This window comes from Cetorhinus maximus, chromosome 18 (assembly GCF_964194155.1).
Source record: "Cetorhinus maximus chromosome 18, sCetMax3.hap1.1, whole genome shotgun sequence".
In the NCBI taxonomy this organism is placed as follows: Eukaryota; Metazoa; Chordata; class Chondrichthyes; order Lamniformes; family Cetorhinidae; genus Cetorhinus; species Cetorhinus maximus.
The window spans coordinates 60,063,157-60,083,097 of record NC_135896.1 but is presented as its reverse complement, the minus strand read 5'-3'; the positions used below and the strand labels follow the sequence as shown (position 1 = coordinate 60,083,097).

Genomic DNA, 19,941 nt, shown 5'->3' with positions numbered 1-19,941 from the left:
GCTTCTTCCTTTGATCTAATACAATCTTTAACTTCTCTTGTTAGCCATGGTTGGATCACTTTTCCTGTTGACGTTTTATACCTCAAAGGAATGTATATTTATTGTAAACCATGTGTTAATTCTTTAATGCCAGCTACTGCCCATCTACCATCATACCTTCTAATGTATTTCCCAATGTACGACATCTTGCTCCTTATCCCTTCGTGGTGTTTCCTGTGTATAGATTTAAGGTCCTAGTTTCAGATTGAACTACATCACTTTCAAACTTAATGTAAAATTCTATCACATTATGGCCACTCTTCCCTAAAGGCTCCTTTAAAATGAGATGATTATTTTGCACTGCACAGTATTGGATCTAAAATAGCCTGTTCCCTAGTTGGTTCCTCAAAATCCTGTTCTAGAAAACCATCTTGTATACATTCCAGGAATTCATCCTCCACAGCATTAGTGCTAATTTGCTTTACCCAGTCTATATATGGATTGAAGCCCCCCCCGCCCCCCCTCCCTGTGATTACAGTGTTACCCTTGTTATATGCACCTCTAATTTCCTGATTTATACTGTGCTCTACACTACCACTCCTGTTTGGTGGCCTATAAATTTCTCTCACCAATGTTTGCTGCCCCTTGCTGTTTCCTAGCTTCATCCAGACTGATTCTAAATCTAGATCTTCCAATCTAAGATCCTCTCTCACTAATGTACTGATCTCATCCTTTATTAACAGCACTACCCAACCTCCTTTTCCTTTTTGCCTATCCTTCCTAAATGTTGAATACCTTTGAACATTCAGTTCCCAGCCTTGGTCACCCTGTAGCCACATCTCCTCCTTATTGGCAATTAGATCATACCCATTTACTGCTATTTGTGCGATCAATTCACATACCTTGTTGTGAATGCTGCATGCATTCAGATAGAGTACCTTTAATTTTGCCTTTTTAACGTTTCTCTGTATTTTGACTCTATTTGATGCTAGCCTTTCTTTCCACTGCCTTCTAGCTTTACACTTACTACTTTTCTTGCTACCATTACCAGCTTTCTTTTTCTCATATCTGAATTCTCTCTCTGGTTCCCATCCTACTGCCAAGATAGTTCAAACCCTGACCAACAGCACCAGCAAATCTCCCAGTGTGGATATTGGTCCTGGTCCTGCTGAGGCATAACCTGTCTTCCTTGTACAGGTCCCACCTGGCCCAGGACCAGTCCCTATGCCTCAAATTTAAAGATCTCCCTCCTGCAATATCTCTTCAGCCAGATGTTCATTTGTTCTCCCTTACTATTTCTGTACTCAATAGCATGTGACACTGGGAATAATCCTGTGATTACTGCCTTTGAAACCCTGCTTTTTAATTTCTTTCCTAGCTCCCTAAAATCTGCTTTCAGAATCTCATCCCTCTTTCTACCTATGTTGGTACTGGTGTGGACCACGCCCCCTGGCTGTTCACCCTCCCCCATAAGAATGTCCTGCAGCCACTCAGTGACATGCTTGACCCTGGCACCAGGGAGGCAACATACCATCCTGGAGTCATGTATATGCTGCAGAAATGCCTGTCCGTTCCCCTAACCATTGAATCCCTTACCATTATTGCTCTTCCACTCTTCTTCCTCCCCATCTGTGGAGCTGAGCTCCCCAAAGTGCCACGGACTTGGCTTTCTCTGCACTCCTCTGAGGAACCATCAGTATCCAAAATAGAAAACTGGCTACTGAGCGAAATGGGCAGTGCAGGAGTCCCCTGAGTTTACCTGATCCTCCTAGACTATCTGGTGGTCACCCATTCCCCCTCTGTTTTCACTCTCTTAACCTGTGGTGTGACTACCTCCCTAAATGTGCTATTCACATAGCTCTCAGCCTCACAGGTGCACTATAGTTACTCCAGCTATTGCTTGGGTTCCAAAACCCAGCGCTCAAGTTTCTGCAGCTGGTGACAATTCCTGAACTTGTAGTTGTCAAGGCCATGGGAAACGTCCACAACTTCCCACATCCACAGGATGCGCATTCCATGCAGCCGAGCTGCCCTGCCATGCCTTACTTTACTGTGCTTGTCTTAACTTTATTTTACTTTGCCTTAAGTTTACTCCCCTTTTGCCTGTGTCTCAATTAATTTTAAGTAGCTGCTTTGACTGAAAAAAGTGTCTTTTTAAATTTTCAGCTATTTACAGACATTCCCTAACACTAGTTACTCACCAACCAATCAACTTATGGTTTTCCTATGTCACTGTTTGACTTTTTTTTCAAACACAGCCAGCTCCTGAAGGCTCCTGATTCGAGGTGCTCCCATGCAGGTCTAGTTCTTCTCCACTCCCTGTAGGTAAGTGAAGGCCCGAGCCTTGCCCTCTATTGATCTGCTCCCACGCAGGTCCAGTTCCTCGCCACTCCGAGGGTAAGTGAAGACTCGAGCTTCGCCCTCTATTTATCCGCTTCCGATTAAAGGTGCTTCCACACAGGTCTGGTTTCTCCCCGCTCCCTGAAGGTAAGTGAAGGCCCGAGTCTCGCTCTCTATTTATCTCCTCCCAGCTAGAGGTGCTCCCACTCGGTTCCCCTCCGCTTCCCCTGCAAGCACAGGCAATGCAACACCTGTTCTTTCACCTCTTCCCTTCCCACTGTCCAAGGCTCCAAACACTCCTTCAAGGTGAAAGAGTGATTTATTCGTACTTCTTTCAATTTAGTATACTGTATTCACTGCTTACAATGTTGCCTCCTCTACATTGGGGAGACCAAATATAGACTGGATGATCGCTTTGCTGAACACAAGCATGACCCTGAGCGTCCAGTTGCTTGCTGTTTTAATTCTCTCACTCCTGCACTGACCTTGGTGTTCTCTGACTCATACACTGTTCTGCTGAAATTTTGTGGAAGCTTGAGGAACAGGACCCCATCTTTTGATAAGGCACTTAATAGCCTTCCGTATTTAACACTACTGCAATAATTCCAGATCATAACCGGTTCCATTTTCTCAGAGGGCAGGTGCTGGTATGGTTCTGCTTAAACCCCCTTTTACACCATCTTTTGTTTCTTTACTGGTCCCATTACCAACCCTTTTGCCTTGCACCATCATCTCTAATCACACCTGCTTCCCAGGCTATCACAGACATTCTCTCTTGTTCTCCACCCCCTCTTTCCTTCCCTATTCGCTTAAAATTTGGTCCATCTCAAGTCTGCTCCAGTTCTGACAAAAGCTAATCTACCTGAAACAGTAACTCTTTCTCTTTCCAATCATGTTATTTTGTGTGCTGGGTATTTCCAGCATTTTCACATTTTATTTCAGATTCCTCACATCTTCAGTATTTTGACTTTGTATATACCAAATTGTACTAATTGAAAGGAATAGAGACCTGTGTGTGTAAGTACACCAATCTTTGAAGGCGGATAGGAGACACAGATTTAAGATGATGAGGAATTGAACTTTTTGCTGATGCATTGAAAAACTTAAAATTATTAATTAAAACTTAATATCAGAGTTCTCAAGTTCTTGGAACAAGCAAGTGTGATGTTTGCTTATTGTCTTACCTAAGGAACAGCACCTCCCGTGACCCCTTACTGCTATACTGCTAGCCAAAATTGAGCTCAAGTTTTGAAATGGGAGTTCCACCAGCATCCTTCTGACTCAGGTGAGAGGGGTGACTTGAAACAGAGCAGAGGAGAAATGCAAACTGTATCAAATGAAAGTTATATAACAACTGCCAGACATTTGAAAATGCCATTAAATGCAAATGTAGCTGATTTTACTTTTCATTTACAGCTTGTTGGCTTCATAATCATCCTTGATTTGAATTTTCTTACAGAATTTGGTTATTGATTTAATGCAAAGTGGACACTTACTTGGCAACAATGTTTATTATTGTTACAATGCTCTTTAAATATGGCAGGAAGTTAACAGCATCTTTATCATTTATTTCAGTATTTGGCGTTTACTTGTGGACTAGTAAGAGGTGCTTTATCAAACTTGGGAATTAAAAGTATTGTGACAGTAGAAGTTACTGCAATGCCTGCGTGTAAGTTATGTCATGTCTTTAATACGTTTCTGTGGAATTAATTGATGGATTTAAGTATTTTTATGATTTCTATGTTACGGGCTGCTAGAACATAGGAGTAGGAGTAGGCCATTCGGTTCGTCAGCGATGGCAGGATCGATCATTTATCTCAACACCACGTTCCCCGCTATCTCCACATCTATCAATTTCTGTCTTGAACATGCTCAATAACTGAGCTTCCACAGCCCTCCAGAGTAGAGAATTCCAAAGATTCACTAACCTTTCAGTAAAGAAATTCCTCCTCATCTCAGTTGAAAGGTCCGAGGAATACTCTGGTACAAAATTTCAACACTCGGAGTCCAGATGCAATATTCAGGTGGTTCCTTTATTACACATGCGGGGAGCAAATGCTGGGCAATCCAGGCGCTTCTCCACTGAGGCTCAAATGAGCACAGTTTATATATCTTTTACTATCAGTTACAACTTAATGGTATTAGTTAGACAAAGGCCACAGCACAATGACCCCCTGGTGGGCTGATAATTGCGTTCTTGTACAGTAATTGCAGTGCAGAGACTGGGCATTGTCCTTTTGAAGATAGCAAAGAATGTATGTTTGTTCTATACAAAAGGTTTACAGGGGCTGACTGGATGTGGTTCGAGGCTTTCAGACAGTGTTAAATGGCCTTCCCCATCTCTTGATCGAGTCATCCCGTGTCCCCACCCATGTGTGTCTCCCATTTCCTAATTGCAAATTTACAGCTGAGCCCTTTGTACAAGTTTTTAGCTTTCATGTAAGGCTGTGATTGTCCGTGTATGCTTTGGCACCCTAGCTGCTGGTCCTGGCTGGCACTTTAAAATAAATCCAAATTTTCTGCACCATCACAGTCTTAAATGGCCTATCTCTTATTCTGAGACTGTTTCTCCTGGTTCTAGACTCACCAACCAGGGGAAACATCCTATTTACACCTACCCTGTCTCGCCCTGTAAGCATTTTGTAGATTTCAATGAGATCAGCTGTCTTGAAACTCTAGAAAATACCTGCTCAATTTCCTCAATCTCTCCTCATAATACAATCCTGCCATTTTAGGGATTTGTCTGGTGAACCTCTGTTGCACTCCCTCTATGGCAAGTATATCCTTCCTTAGATAAGGAGACCAAAACTGTAGCCACTACTCCAGGTGCAGTCTCACCAAGGCTCTCTACAACTGCAACAAGACACCTTTACCCCTGTACTCAAATCCCCTTGTCATGAAGGCCAACATACCATTTGCCTTCCTAATTGCTTCGTGCACCCGCATGCTAACTTTTAGTGACTCATGAACTAGAACCTTTGGACATCAACACTTCCCAGCTCCTACCATTTAAAAAATACTCTGCTGTTCTGTTTTTTCTACCAAAAGTGGATAACTTCACACTTATTCACATTATATTCCACCTGCCATGTCCTTGCCCACTCACTTAGCCTGTCCACGCCCCCTTGCATCCTCCTCATAACTTACACATCTACCTAGTTTTGTGTCATCAGCAAATTTGGAAATATTACATTTGGTCCCCACATCCAAATCGTTTATATAGATTGTGACCAGCTGTGGACCCAGCACTGATCCTTGCGGTACCCCACTAGTAATAACCTGCCATCCTGAGAATTACCTGTTTAGTCCCACTCTTTGTTTTCTGTTTGTTAACCAATTCTCAATCCATACCAGTATTTTATCCCCAAACCCATGTGCTCTATTTTTATTTATTAACCTGTGTGGGACCTTATCAAAAGCCTTCCAAAAATCCAAATACACCACATCATCTGGTTCTGCTTTATCTATGCTAAAGTAACATCCAACAGGTTTATGATGAGTGCTGAAGTTCGCACATGTGCATGGGCACATGCAGTAAAAGCTCCCTGAGGCACAGAGCTACCTCAGGGAACTGAAGATTTTTAAAATTAAAAACTTAAGCAATGTTTAAAAACATGTCCCCTCATGTAACTCTGTCACGTGAGGGAGGACATGTTATGTATGAAATTTAAAAATTTTAATTTAATTTTAATTTAGTTTTTATTTGCTGTTGGAAACCTCATCCCACTCGTGGATGAGGTTTCCTTAAAAAATCCAAAGGCTACTTGATCTTTTCGTCTGCCTGCCAACTGTAAGGTTGGACGGCAGCAAAAAATTTCATTTAATTATTACTTTAATGGCCTTAATAGGCCTGTTAATTGTCGGCGGGCAAGCTGACCAAAATATCGTGTGAGTGCACAATGACATCAGGACGCTCTCCCGACGTCATTGCATGTCATTTTATGCTTGTTCGGGTCGGGCACGCGCCCACCTGACGAGCACAATATTCTGCTCATGATTTCCCTTTCATAAATCCATGTTGATTCTGCCCGATCACTATTTCCCAAGCATCTAGTTATCGCATCCTTTTTAATAGATTCTAAGGTTTTCCCTAATATTGACGTCAAACTAACAGGTCTTTAGTTCTCCATTTTCTCCCTCCCCCCTACTCAGATAATGAACTTACATTTGCTACTTTCCAGTCTGCAGGAACTTTTCCAGGATCTATAGAATTTGCCAATGCACCCACTATCTCTATAGCCACCTCCTTTGACACGCTGGGATGTAGCTCATCAGGTCCAGAGGATTTATCAGCCTTCAATCCAACTAATTTTTCGAGTACTACCTCTTTATTAATACTAATGTGGAGCTAAGGGGTTCCTCCACATAACTTGTCAATATTCTTTGATTAGCTGACCATCTTCTATGCAGTTACTACTCTTTATCCGAGTTTCTGTTCTTGGTAGTCAAGCAGAGTTCTGGCAAAATGGATACAAATCGAGCTTGTTATCTACCTGCAGTACTCGGGGTTGAAAGTCCGCAGTTACCTCTGCAGTAACTAAGCTGCCTTGTATTTATTTCTTTTGAAAGCTAAAGAATGATGTGTTTAAGAAAAGTGCAGTTTGACCCAAAATGTGTTCAAATTCAGGTATAATTGTATGATTGTTAAAATACAGTGATAAAACAATTATTTACTTATACAAATAATTGGAAGTGCTTTTATATACCAAAGAAAGTGGTTAACTTACTGTTTTTGTCCTTTCCGCAGGTAAATTCCAAGTAATGATACAAAAGATGTAGAAGATATCTTCACAAGTATTAGCTTCGCAGATCTAGATTATTTAAAACCATGGAAGTGTTATTTCATTATGTTCTGTAAAATGGCATTATAATGAATTTTGTTTACATAAATGTTTGTCTTTAGCTATGTGATTAAGTTTTGCAATTTTTAAATGTGACTTTCATGATACACTTATACCACTGCAATGATCATAATGCCATCCGGCAGAATAAAAATTCACTTTGGACTAGGTTAATAAAATTTTGGACTTGTGTATCCTAAATGTTTTTATGGATGTAATCGAGCTGATTTATCTGTTTTCTTTTGTTCCAATTCATTTTTTAACTCCAATTATTATTTTGCACCACTTTATCCATTTGAGATTGAAAGAAGAAAATGCCTACAACGGCTGAAATTTAATTAGAATAAAATGCTTGAAATATGCAACAGCTTCCCAAAGGGGGACAGGTTGTTTTAGGTAAAGATCTTTAGTTAGTTTACTGGGCCTGTTATGATGAAATCAGCTGTAACTCAGTTGATGGCACCCTTGTCTTTTGAGTCAGGTTCAAGTAGCACTGCAGAGACTTGAGCACAAAAATTGAGGCTGGCACAGAAAAAATGCTGCAATGTAAAAGGTGTTATTTTTCAGATGAGATGTTAAACCAGGGCCCCATCTGCTCTCTCAGGTGGACATAAAACGATCCTACAGCACTATTTTGAAGACCACCAGGGGAATTATCGGTGATGTCCTGACCAATATGCAACCCTTAATTAAAATCCTAAAAACTGATTATCTGGTCATCATCACATTGCTGTTTTTGAGAGTTTATTGTGTGCAATTTGGCTGCCACTTTACAACAGTGACTGCACTTCAAAGGTATTTCATTAGCTTGTAAAGTGTTTTTGGTTGCTTTGTGGTCATGAAAGGTGTTATATAAATGCAAGCCTGTCTTTAATGTTGACAGCTTTTCAATTTTTGTAACCGAAGACATGGAGAGATAGCATGTTGATCTTAACAACACCCTTCTAACAATGGAGGCAAAGTAAGAAAACCTTAGTACCTCAACAGAACCACAATGTCATTTACTCACATGAATAGTTACTTTGGTTGTGTACAGGAAGAGGATATAGTGAGAGGAAGAGGATATAGTGAGAGAAAGAATCAATGTGATTTCTGATTATGCATAAATAAAACTAAGTTTTGGACTTTTTTTTTTCCATATACTGCTCCTTGGAATTTAATCCACAGGTTTATTCCTTAATAAAGAACTCTGCAAATATTTTTCTTGGAATGGGGAGAGAAATTGCATATTCACACTAACAGGTTTAAATGCCAAATTTTACTGTGTACTGTATGGTCAGCATGTTCTGCTGGAAGGTGCAAGCTAAGGCTTCACGAGTGAAATCTGCAGAGGTAACCATTTGAAACTAGTCTTGGGAGTAATAATGACAACACAGTATAAAAAGCTGGTTAGGTCACAGCTGGAATTTTGTGTACAGTTCTGGTCACCAATTAAGGAAGGACATAATTGCTCTGGAGAGAGTGCAGAGGAGATTTACAAGAATGTTGCCAGGGCTTGAAAATTGCAGCTATGAGGAGAGATTGGATAGGTTCAGGTTGTTTTCCCTAGAGCAGAGGAGGCTAAGTGGTGACCTAATTGAAGTGTACAAAATTATGAGGGGCCTAGATAGGGTGGACAGGAAAGACTTGTTTCCCCCAGCTGAGGGGTCAATTACCAGGGGGCATAGATTTAAGGTGATTGGTAGAATGATTGGAGGGGACATGGGAAAACCTTTTGCACCCAAAAGGTGGTGGGCGTCTAGAATTCACTGCCTAAGTTGGTGGTTGAGGCTGAAATGCTCAACTCATTTAAAAGGTACCTGGATCTGTATCTGAAGTGCTATAACCTGCAAGGCTACAGATCAGGTGCTGGAAAGTGGGATTAAAATGAGCGGCTAGTTTCTCTTTTCGGCCAGTGCAGACACGATGGACTGAATGGCCTCTTTCTGCACCGTAACTTTATGGTTCAATTTATACAATTTGATAGCAGTTAACATGGATTCCATAATTTAAAATCATGTTTGAAAACTAAATTGGGGGGGTAACCTGGTATGTTTAATTGTTCTCAGTCATGCTTATTTGTCCAATCCAACAAACTAGATTTTTCCTCACTTTGTCAGCCAAAGCAACCATTCATGTGAGTAAGTGACATTGAGGTTTTTTTCTCTTCACTAAATTGGGCATGTTATGTCGATAATTGGCAATGCATCTTTCGTTTGGAGAGCATATCACACACTTTATATGACTGAAGTGTGTGTATGTAAAAGATTGAAATTGAGTAGAATAGGTTGAGATCTGTTGAGAATTAGGGAGTTTAGAAAAAATATTACAGTGCAATCCATTTTTATTCCTTACTTGGGCCAGCATTATGAAAATAGATTTGATATACAGGCTTGCGATTAAAATGTAATCTGTTTCTAATTTTTCTTTCAGTGAATAAGCATGCTCAGTTTATATAGCTTGTGTATACCAGACCAACCTCTGAATTTGATAGATTCTATAACTTGTCAGATTTATTGTAATGTTTTGACTGGATCTAAAACATTAATAAAAGTATGAAAAATATAGTACTGTTTTTCCAACAATATTGAAAGTACAGTACATCTATAATCTCTTGTGCTTAAATTAGGATTTGGGACAAGTTCCACTAAAAGGAAAAAGAATAGTTGAGGAAAGAGGAACTACAATCTGTTAAATATTGATCAGAATTTAGACAGTGGTTGTACCTGTACCAATTACATATATATAAATCTCTGGCCATGTGGTCAAGGAGATCTACGGAAGTGACATTTTGTTTTGAGACCAACTTGTGACCCCACAATATCCCCCGCAAAAATGCTGGAAATATACAGGTCAGGTAGAATCTGTGAAGAGAAAAAACAAAAAGCTAAAAGCTACTGCGGATGCTGGAAATCCAAAACAAAAACAGAATTACCTGGAAAAACTCAGCAGGTCTGGCAGCATCGGTGGAGAAGAAATCAGTTAACGTTTCGAGTCCTCATGACCCTTCGGCAGAACTGAGTATAGTTAGGAGAGAGGTGAAATATAAGCTGGTCTAAGGTGGGGGGGCGGGTGGAGAGAGAAGTTGAGGGTGGGGTGGTTGTGGGGATAAGCAAGCAGTGATAGGAGCAGATAATCAAAAGATGTCACAGATAAAAGGATCAAAGAGGTGTTGAAGGTGGTGATATTATCTAAGAAAAGTGCTAATTAAGAATGGAAGGCAGGATACTCAAGGTACAGCTCTAGTGGGGGTGGGGTGGAAAGATTAACAAAGTTTTAGTTTAGATTTAAAAATAATGGAAATAGGTGGGAAAAGAAGAATCTATATAAATTATTGAAAAAAAAGGGAGGGGGGAGAAACGGGGTGGGGATGGGGGGAGGGGGAGTTTAAGATCTAAAGTTGTTGAATTCAATATTCAGCCCAGAAGGCTGTAAAGTGCCTAGTCGGAAGATGAGGTGCTGTTCCTCCAGTTTGCGTTGGGCTTCACTGGAACAATGCAGCAAGCCAAGGACAGACATGTGGGCAAGAGAACAGGGTGGAGTGTTAAAATGGCAAGCGACAGGGAGGTTTGGGTCTTTCTTGCGGACAGACCGCAGGTGTTCTGCAAAGCGGTCGCCCAGTTTGCGTTTGGTCTCTCCAATGTAGAGGAGACCGCATTGGGAGCAACGAATGCAGTAGACTAAGTTAGGGGAAATGCAAGTGAAATGCTGCTTCACTTGAAAGGAGTGTTTGGGCCCTTGGACGGTGAGGAGAGAGGAAGTGAAGGGGCAGGTGTTGCATCTTCTGCGTGGGCATGGGGAGGTGCCATAGGTGGGGGTTGAGGAGTAGGGGGTGATGGAGGAGTGGACCAGGGTGTCCCGGAGGGAACGATCCCTACGGAATGCCGCCGGGGGGGTGAAGGGAAGATGTGTTTGGTGGTGGCATCGTGCTGGAGTTGGCGGAAATGGCGGAGGATGATCCTTTGAATGCAGAGGCTGGTGGGGTGATAAGTGAGGACAAGGGGGACCCTATCATGTTTCTGGGAAGGAGGAGAAGGCGTGAGGGCGGATGCGCGGGATATGGACCGGACACGGTTGAGGGCCCTGTCAATGACCGTGGGTGGAAAACCTCGGTTAAGGAAGAAGGAGGACATGTCAGAGGAGCTGTTTTTGAAGGTAGCGTCATCAGAACAGATGCGACGGAGGCGAAGGAACTGAGAGAATGGGATGGAGTCCTTACAGGAAGCGGGGTGTGAGGAGCTGTAGTCGAGGTAGCTGTGGGAGTCAGTAGGCTTGTAATGGATATTGGTGGACAGTCTATCCTCATAAATTGAGACAGAGAGGTCAAGGAAGGGAAGAGAAGTGTCAGAGATGGACCATGTGAAAATGATGGAGGGGTGGAGATTGGAAGCAAAATTAATAAGTTTTTCCAGGTCCCGACGAGACCATGAAGCAGCACCGAAGTAATCATCGATGTACCGGAGAAAGAGTTGTGGGAGGGGGCCGGAGTAGGACTGGAACAAGGAATGTTCCACATACCCCATAAAGAGACAGGCATAGCTGGGGCCCATGCGGGTACCCATAGCCACACCTTTTATTTGGAGGAAGTGAGAGGAGTTAAAGGAGAAATTGTTCAGTGTGACAACAAGTTCAGCCAGACGGAGGAGAGTAGTGCTGGATGGGGATTGTTCGGGCCTCTGTCCACCAATATCCATTACAAGCCTACCGACTCCCACAGCTACCTCGACTACAGCTCCTCACACCCCGCTTCCTGTAAGGACTCCATCCCATTCTCTCAGTTCCTTCGCCTCCGTCGCATCTGTTCTGATGATGCTACCTTCAAAAACAGCTCCTCTGACATGTCCTCCTTCTTCCTTAACCGAGGTTTTCCACCCACGGTCGTTGACAGGGCCCTCAACCGTGTCCGGCCCATATCCCGCGCATCCGCCCTCACGCCTTCTCCTCCTTCCCAGAAACATGATAGGGTCCCCCTTGTCCTCACTTATCACCCCACCAGCCTCTGCATTCAAAGGATCATCCTCCGCCATTTCCGCCAACTCCAGCACGATGCCACCACCAAACACATCTTCCCTTCACCCCCCCTGGCGGCATTCCGTAGGGATCGTTCCCTCTGGGACACCCTGGTCCACTCCTCCATCACCCCCTACTCCTCAACCCCCACCTATGGCACCTCCCCATGCCCACGCAGAAGATGCAACACCTGCCCCTTCACTTCCTCTCTCCTCACCGTCCAAGGGCCCAAACACTCCTTTCAAGTGAAGCAGCATTTCACTTGCATTTCCCCTAACTTAGTCTACTGCATTCGTTGCTCCCAATGCGGTCTCCTCTACATTGGAGAGACCAAACGCAAACTGGGCGACCGCTTTGCAGAACACCTGCGGTCTGTCCGCAAGAAAGACCCAAACCTCCCTGTCGCTTGCCATTTTAACACTCCACCCTGTTCTCTTGCCCACATGTCTGTCCTTGGCTTGCTGCATTGTTCCAGTGAAGCCCAACGCAAACTGGAGGAACAGCACCTCATCTTCCGACTAGGCACTTTACAGCCTTCTGGGCTGAATATTGAATTCAACAACTTTAGATCTTAAACTCCCCCTCCCCCCATCCCCACCCCGTTTCTCCCCCCTCCCTTTTTTTTCAATAATTTATATAGATTCTTCTTTTCCCACCTATTTCCATTATTTTTAAATCTAAACTAAAACTTTGTTAGTCTTTCCACCCCACCCCCACTAGAGCTGTACCTTGAGTGTCCTGCCATCCATTCTTAATTAGCACTTTTCTTAGATAATATCACCACCTTCAACACCTCTTTGATCCTTTTGTCTGTGACATCTTTTGATTATCTGCTCCTATCACTGCTTGCTTATCTCCACAACCACCCCACCCTCAACTTCTCTCTCTCCCCGCCCCCCCACCTTAGACCAGCTTATATTTCACCTTTCTCCTAACTATACTCAGTTCTGCCGAAGGGTCATGAGGACTCGAAACGTTAACTGATTTCTTCTCCACCGATGCTGCCAGACCTGCTGAGTTTTTCCAGGTAATTCTGTTTTTGTTCTGTGAAGAGAAGTTTGTCATAGAGGTCGACAGCACAGAAAAAGGCCCTTTGGGTCATTGAGACTGCGCTGGTCAAACAAGTACCTAACTATTCTAATCCCAGTTTCCAGCATTAGGCCATGGCATCACAAGTGCACATCCAAATACTTCTTAAATGTTATGAGGGTTTCTGCCTCTACCACCCTTTTCAGGCAGAGAGTTCCAGATTTCCACCACACTCTGGGTGAAAAAATTCTTCCTCACATCCCCTCTAAGCTTCCTGTCCCTTACCTTAAATCTATGCCCCATGGTTATTGATCCCTCCACCAAGGGGAAAAGTTCCTTCCTGTCTACCCTATCTGTGCCCCTCATAATTCTATGCACCTCAATCATGCCCCCCCTCAATCTCCTCTGCTCCAGGGAAAATAACCCCAGTCTATCCAATCTCTCCTCATAACTAAAACTCTCCAGTCCAGGCAACATCCTGGTAGATCTCCCCTCTCTCTAGTGCAATTACATTCTTCCTATAATGCGGATTCCAGAACTGCACGCAATACTCTAGCTGTGGCCTAACCAGCGTTTTACATAGTTCCAGCATAACCTCCCTGCTCTTATACTTTATACCTCGGCTAACAAAGGCAAGTATGCCATATGCCTTCTTAACCACCTTTTCTATCTGTCCTGCTACCTTAAGGGACCGGATGGACATGCACACCAAGGTCCCTCTGATCCTCGGTACTTCTCAGGATCCTATCCTACCATTCATCGTGTATTTCCGTTCCTTGTTTGTCCTGCCCAAGTGCACCACCTCACACTTATCTGGATTAAATTCCATTTGCCCAAACCGTTTATATCCTCCTGTAATCTCAGGCTATCCTCCTCACTATTTACCACCCCACCAATTTTCGTGTCATCCACGAACTTACTGATCAACCCTCCGACATTCAAGTCTAAATCGTTTATATATGCCACAAACAGCAAGGGACCCAACACCGATTCCTGTGGAACCCCACTGGACGCAGGCATCCAGTCACAAAAACACCCCTCGACCATCACCCTCTGTTTCCTGCAAGAACAACTTGCATCTATATTTAAAATAGGAAAATGTCCCAAAATGCTGCAAGGGAATGTAATCAGCCAAAAACTGACAGCAAGCCGTAAGAGGAGATATTAGACTGGATTACTAAAATCTTGGTTAGAGAAATTTTAAGAAAGGTCTTAAACACCTATATTGGCTTCTGGTTAAGCAACACCTTGATTTTAAAATTCTCATTGTTTTCAAATTCTCCTGTAGCCACACCCCTATTTCTAACCTCCTCCACCCTTACAACTCTCATCTCTGCTCCTCCTCAACCCCTCTGTTAATTACTGCACCATTGGCAGCTGCTGAAACTCTAGGCTCTGGAATACCCACCCTTAAACCTCTACATCTCTTTCATGCTTTAAGGCATTGCTTAAGTTCGACTGTTTTTTTTTCAGGAGCTCTTTCCATCTCATCGTTGGCCCTGTGTAATTTGCACTAACTTTTCTTATACACAAAGCAAAGCTTTTGGTCACCTGGCCTAACATTCCCTAATGTAGTTACATCAAATTTTTTTTAACATTCCAAGGAAAACACCCCAAGGTGCTTCACATGTTAGAGGTGTTATAAATGCAAGTTGTTAAAAGGTAGAGAAGTTTGGGGCGGGAATTCCCTCCCTTTGGCTCTGAACTGCTGAAAAAGCAAGCAGTGAATGGAATAGGGGTGCACAAGAATCCGGAGTTGGAGGAACACCATTCTTGAGGATTATATGGCAGGAAGAAGTCACAAAGATGGGAAGGAGCAAGGTTAAGAGGGTACTTGAACATGAAGATGAGAATTTAAGTCAAAGTATTGGTGAACTGGGGGAGCCAAGATAGGTCAGTGAGTGAGTGCAGAGGTGAGTAGGATCGGATATAGAAAGCAGAATTTTGAATGAGTTGGAGTTTAGACAGTGGAGACTGGCTGACCGCATTGGAATAGGTAAGTCTTTATAGATCTTCTGTCAGGCAAAGCATTACAGATAACAGCATTTAAAAAAACACAAGCAGGAGGGCAAAAAAAATAGATAAAAAAAGAAACAATGACCCATAAAATGCTTCAGTGGAAAATTAGTGGATAAATCATGAGGGCCAGATTGTATCCCAGGCTGTTGAAGGAAACCAGGGAGGATGCTCTGAAGTTTATTTTCCAATCCTCACTAGATATAGGTGAGGTACCAGATTGGAGGTCTGTGAATATTGTACCATTCTTTAAAAAGGGTACAAGGGATAGGCCAGAAAATTATAGACCGGTCAGTCTGATGTCAGTAGTGGGCAAATTACTGGAAATAATTAGGATAAACTGTCACTCAGAAAGGCATAGATTGATCAGGGATAGTCAGCATGGTTTTATTAGGGGAAGATCATGTCTTTACTAAATAGATCTTTTTGAGGAAGAAACGAGGATTGATGAGGGTAGTGCAGTGGATGTTGTCTACATGGATTTCAGTAAGGCATTTGACAAGGTCCCGCATGACAGACTGGCCAGGAAAGTGAGATCTCATGGGATACAGGGGAAGGTGGGAGGTTGGATCCAAAATTGGCTCAGTGACAGGAAACAAAGGGTCGATGGATGTTTTTGTGAATGGAAAACAGTTTCCAGGTGTGCTCCACAGGGCACAGTGTTGGGGTGCTTGCTGTTCATTGTATATATTAATGATTTAAACCTAAATGTGGGAGGTACAATTGGGAAATTTGCAGATGACAAAACTTGGCCATGTAGTTGATAGTAAAGAGGATAGCTGTCGACTCCAGAATGATATCAATGGTTTGGTTGAGTGGGTGGAGGGGTGGCAAATGGAATTCAGTCCGGGAAAGTAGGAAACTAGGAGCAGAAGTAAGCCATTCGGCCCTTCGAGCCTGCTCCGACATTCATTATTACCATGGCTGATCATCCAACTCAATAGCCTGCTCCCACTTTCTCCCCATACCCTTTGATCCCTTTCTCCCCATACCCTTTGATCCCTTTCTAACCCCTTCTTGAAAACATACAATGTTTTGGTCTCAACTACCTTCTGTGGTAACAAATTCCACAGGCTCACCACTCTCTGGGTGAAGAAATTTCTCCTCATCTGAGTCCTAAATGGTCTATCCCATATCCTCAGACTGTGACCCCTGGTTCTGGACTCCCCCACCATCAGGAACATCCTTCCTGCATCTACCCTGTCTAGTCCTGTTAGAATTTTATAGGTTTCTATGAGATCCCCCCCTCATTCTTCTGAACTCCAGTGAATGTAATCGTAATCGACTCAATCTCTCCTCATATGTCAGTCCTACCATCCCAGGAATCAGTCAAGTAAACCTTCGCTGCACTCCCTCTATAGCAAGAACATCCTTCCTCAGATAAGGAGACCAAAACTGTACACAATATTCTGGGTGTGGTCTCACCAAGGCCCTGTACAATTGCAGCAAGACATCCCTGTTCCTGTACTCGAATCCTCTGGCTATGAAGGCCAACATACTATTTGCCTTCTTTACCGCCTGCTGCACCTGCATGCTTACCTTCAGCAACTGGTGTACAAGGACACCCAGGTCTCATTGCACATTCCCCTCTCAGTGTATAGCCATTCAGATAATAATCTGCCTTCCTGTTTTTGCTACCAAAATGGATAACCTCACATTTGTCCACATTATACTGCATCTGCCATGCATTTGCCCACTCACTCAGCTTGTCCAAATCACACTGAAGCATCTCTGCATCCTCCTCACAGCTCACCCTCCCACCCAGCTTTGTGTCATTTGCAAATTTTGGAGATATTACATTTAGTTCCCTCATCTAAATCATTAATATATATTGTGAATAACTGGGGTCCCAGCACTGATTCCTGCGGTACCCCACTAGTCACTGCCTGCCATTCGGAAAAAGACCCGTTTATTCCTACTCTTTGTTTCCTGTCTGCCAACCAGTTTTCTATCCATCTCAATACACTACCCCCAATCCCACGCGCTTTAATTTTACACGATAATCTCTTACGTGGGACTTTGTCGAAAGCCTTCTGAAAGTCCGAATAAACCACATCCACTGGCTCCCCCTCATCAACTCTACTAGTTACATCCTCGAAAAATTCCAGTAGATTTGTCAAGCATGATTTCCCTTTCATAAATCCATGCTGACTCTGTCCGATTTTGCCACTGCTTTCCACGTGCTCACCTATTAAATCTCTTACAATGGACTCTAGAATTTTCCCCACTACTGACGTCAGGCTGACTGGTCTATAATTCTCCGTTTTCTCTCTACCTCCCTTTTTAAATAGCAGGGTTACATTAGCCACCCTCCAATCTTTAGGAACTGTTCCAGAGTCTATACAATCTCGGAAGATGACCACCAATGCATCCACTATTTCTAGGGCCACTTCTTCAAGTACCCTGGGATGTAGATTAATCAGGCCCTGGGGATTTATTGGCCTTCAATCCCATCAATTTCCCCGACACCATTTCCCTGCTAATACTGATTTCTTTCAGTTCCTCCCTCTCACTGAACCCTGTGTTTCCCAACATTTCTGGTATGTTATTTGTGTCTGCCTTTTTGAAGACAGAACCAAAGTATGTATTTAGTTGGTCAGCCATTTCTTTGTTCTCCATTATAAATTCTCCTGTTTCTGACTGTAAGGGACCTACATTTGTCTTCACCAATCTTTTTCTCTTCACATACCTATAGAAACTTTTACAGTCAGTTTTTATGTTCCCTGCAAGCTTATTCTCATACTCTATTTCCCCCTTCTTAATCAATCCCTGGGTCCTCCTTTGCTGAATTCTAAAGTGCTCCCAATCCTTAGGTCTGTTGTTTTTTCTGGCCAATTTGTATGCCTCTTCCTTGCATCTAATACTATCTCTAATTTCCCTTGTAAGCCATGGTTTGGCCACCTTTCCTGTTTTACTTTTGCGCCAGGCAGGAATAAACAATTGTTGCAGTTCACCCATGTGCTCTTTAAATGTTTGCCATTGCCTATCCACCGTCATCTCTTTAAGCAACATTTCCCAATCCATCATAGACAACTCGTGCCTCATACTATCGTAGTTTCCTTTATTAAGATTCAGGACGCAAGTCTCAGAATCAACTACATCATTCTCCATCTTGATGAAGAATTCTATCAACAAGAAGATGGCAGGACAGATGGACAAGGTGACCAAGACAACATATGGAATGCTTTCCTTTATTGGGAGAGGTATTGAATACAAAAGCAGGGGTATAACGATGGAACTGTATAAAACGCTGATTAGGCCACAGCTGGAATTTTGTGTACAGTTCTCGTCACCACATTACAAGAAGGACACAATCGTTCTGGAGACAGTGCAGAGGAGACTTACAAGAATGTTGCCAGGGGTGCAGCTATGAGGAGAGATTGGACAAGCTAGGGTTGTTTTCCTTAGAGCAGAGAAGGCTAAGGGGTGACTTAATTGGGGTGTACAAAATTGAGGGGTGAACAGGAAAGACTAGTTTCCCCTAGCTGAGGGGTCAATTACTAAGGGCATAGATTTAAGATGATTGGTAAGATCAGAGGGGACATGAGGGAAACCTTTTGCACCCAGAGGATGGTGGGTTTCTGGAATTCACTGCCTAAGTTGGTGGTTGAGGCTGAAACGCTCAACTCATTTAATAGGTACCTGGAACTGCATCTGAAGTGCTGTAACCTGCAAGGCTATGAACCAGGTGCTGGAAAGTGGGATTAAAATGAGCGGCTAGTTTCTTTTTTTCTCTTTGGCCAGTGCAGACACCATGGCCTGAAGTCCTCTTTCTGTACCGTAACTTTTCTATGGAGTGATAGAAAGCCATAAGGTGTTCTTTGACTAGTTCAGTTATTCAATCTTCCATGGCATTACACATAGGAGCATTCAAGTAAAACAACAATATTACTGATCCCTCCTCAACTCCCCACTGGAATCCCCAACTACCTCCCCACCACTCTATAGCTTCTCAAAGTGGCTTTGGGACCATGGCTTGGCTTCCCCCAATGATCCTGCACTATAAAGGGGGAGTCTGGAGACCAGGTATGCTTCGCATTTCTGAAAAGGATTGGTTCAGAAGTCTGGGCCAGAAATGAGAAGCTCCATCATAGTGCAAAAAAATAGGAGCGGAGTAGCAATCTGTCAGTGATTGCCATTCCTTGGAAGATTCAGGCCTACTATTTTAACAAACAGTATCCCATTTAAAATTAATAAATTAATTTTGGTTTTAAAGTATCAATTGGCAAAATAGTTCAATGTCTCAACTAACTTTAGTATATCCAGAAAACAAATCAATACCAAATAGGAAACAGTCTACTTCTCATGGGAGGATAACACAAAAAAAAAATCTACTTACATTCCCTTTAAAATATTAAATTGCCAATCTATTATAAATATCCTCACAGCATGTGCACACTGATTCAGTGGTGTTGACTTTTAAATGGAAGTTTGATTAGTAATTTGTATTAATGCCATATATAGCTATACATTACCCTCCACATTAATCATTCAATCAGCTATATAGCTTGCATGTTGTATTTAGCATCCTATCTAATAGATTTTCAAGCTAAATATCTGCAGATGCTGCCATTAAAGAACTAAAAGTCACAACCATACAGCACAGGAGGTGGCTATTAAGCCCATCATGTCTGTGCCAGTTCTTTGATAGTTCTATCCAATTAGTCCCACTCCTCTGTTCATTCCTCATAACCCGGCAATTTTCTTTTACTTATTCCATTATATAGCTAATTCTATTGACAGTTAA

At 42.7% G+C, this 19,941-nt stretch overlaps 1 protein-coding gene across 1 annotated transcript in view; it reads left to right on the top strand.

Annotated features, from left to right (window-relative positions):
- Positions 1-9,704, top strand: part of trappc6b (trafficking protein particle complex subunit 6B) — a 56,020-nt gene extending 46,316 nt beyond the window's left edge. The window contains exons 5-6 of the mRNA XM_078562742.1: positions 3,895-3,988; positions 7,067-9,704. Of these exons, the coding sequence (XP_078418868.1) occupies positions 3,895-3,988; positions 7,067-7,098 (126 nt within the window). The 3' untranslated portion in view covers positions 7,099-9,704. The remainder of the gene's footprint in view (positions 1-3,894; positions 3,989-7,066) is intronic.
- Positions 9,705-19,941: the final 10,237 nt, after the last annotated feature.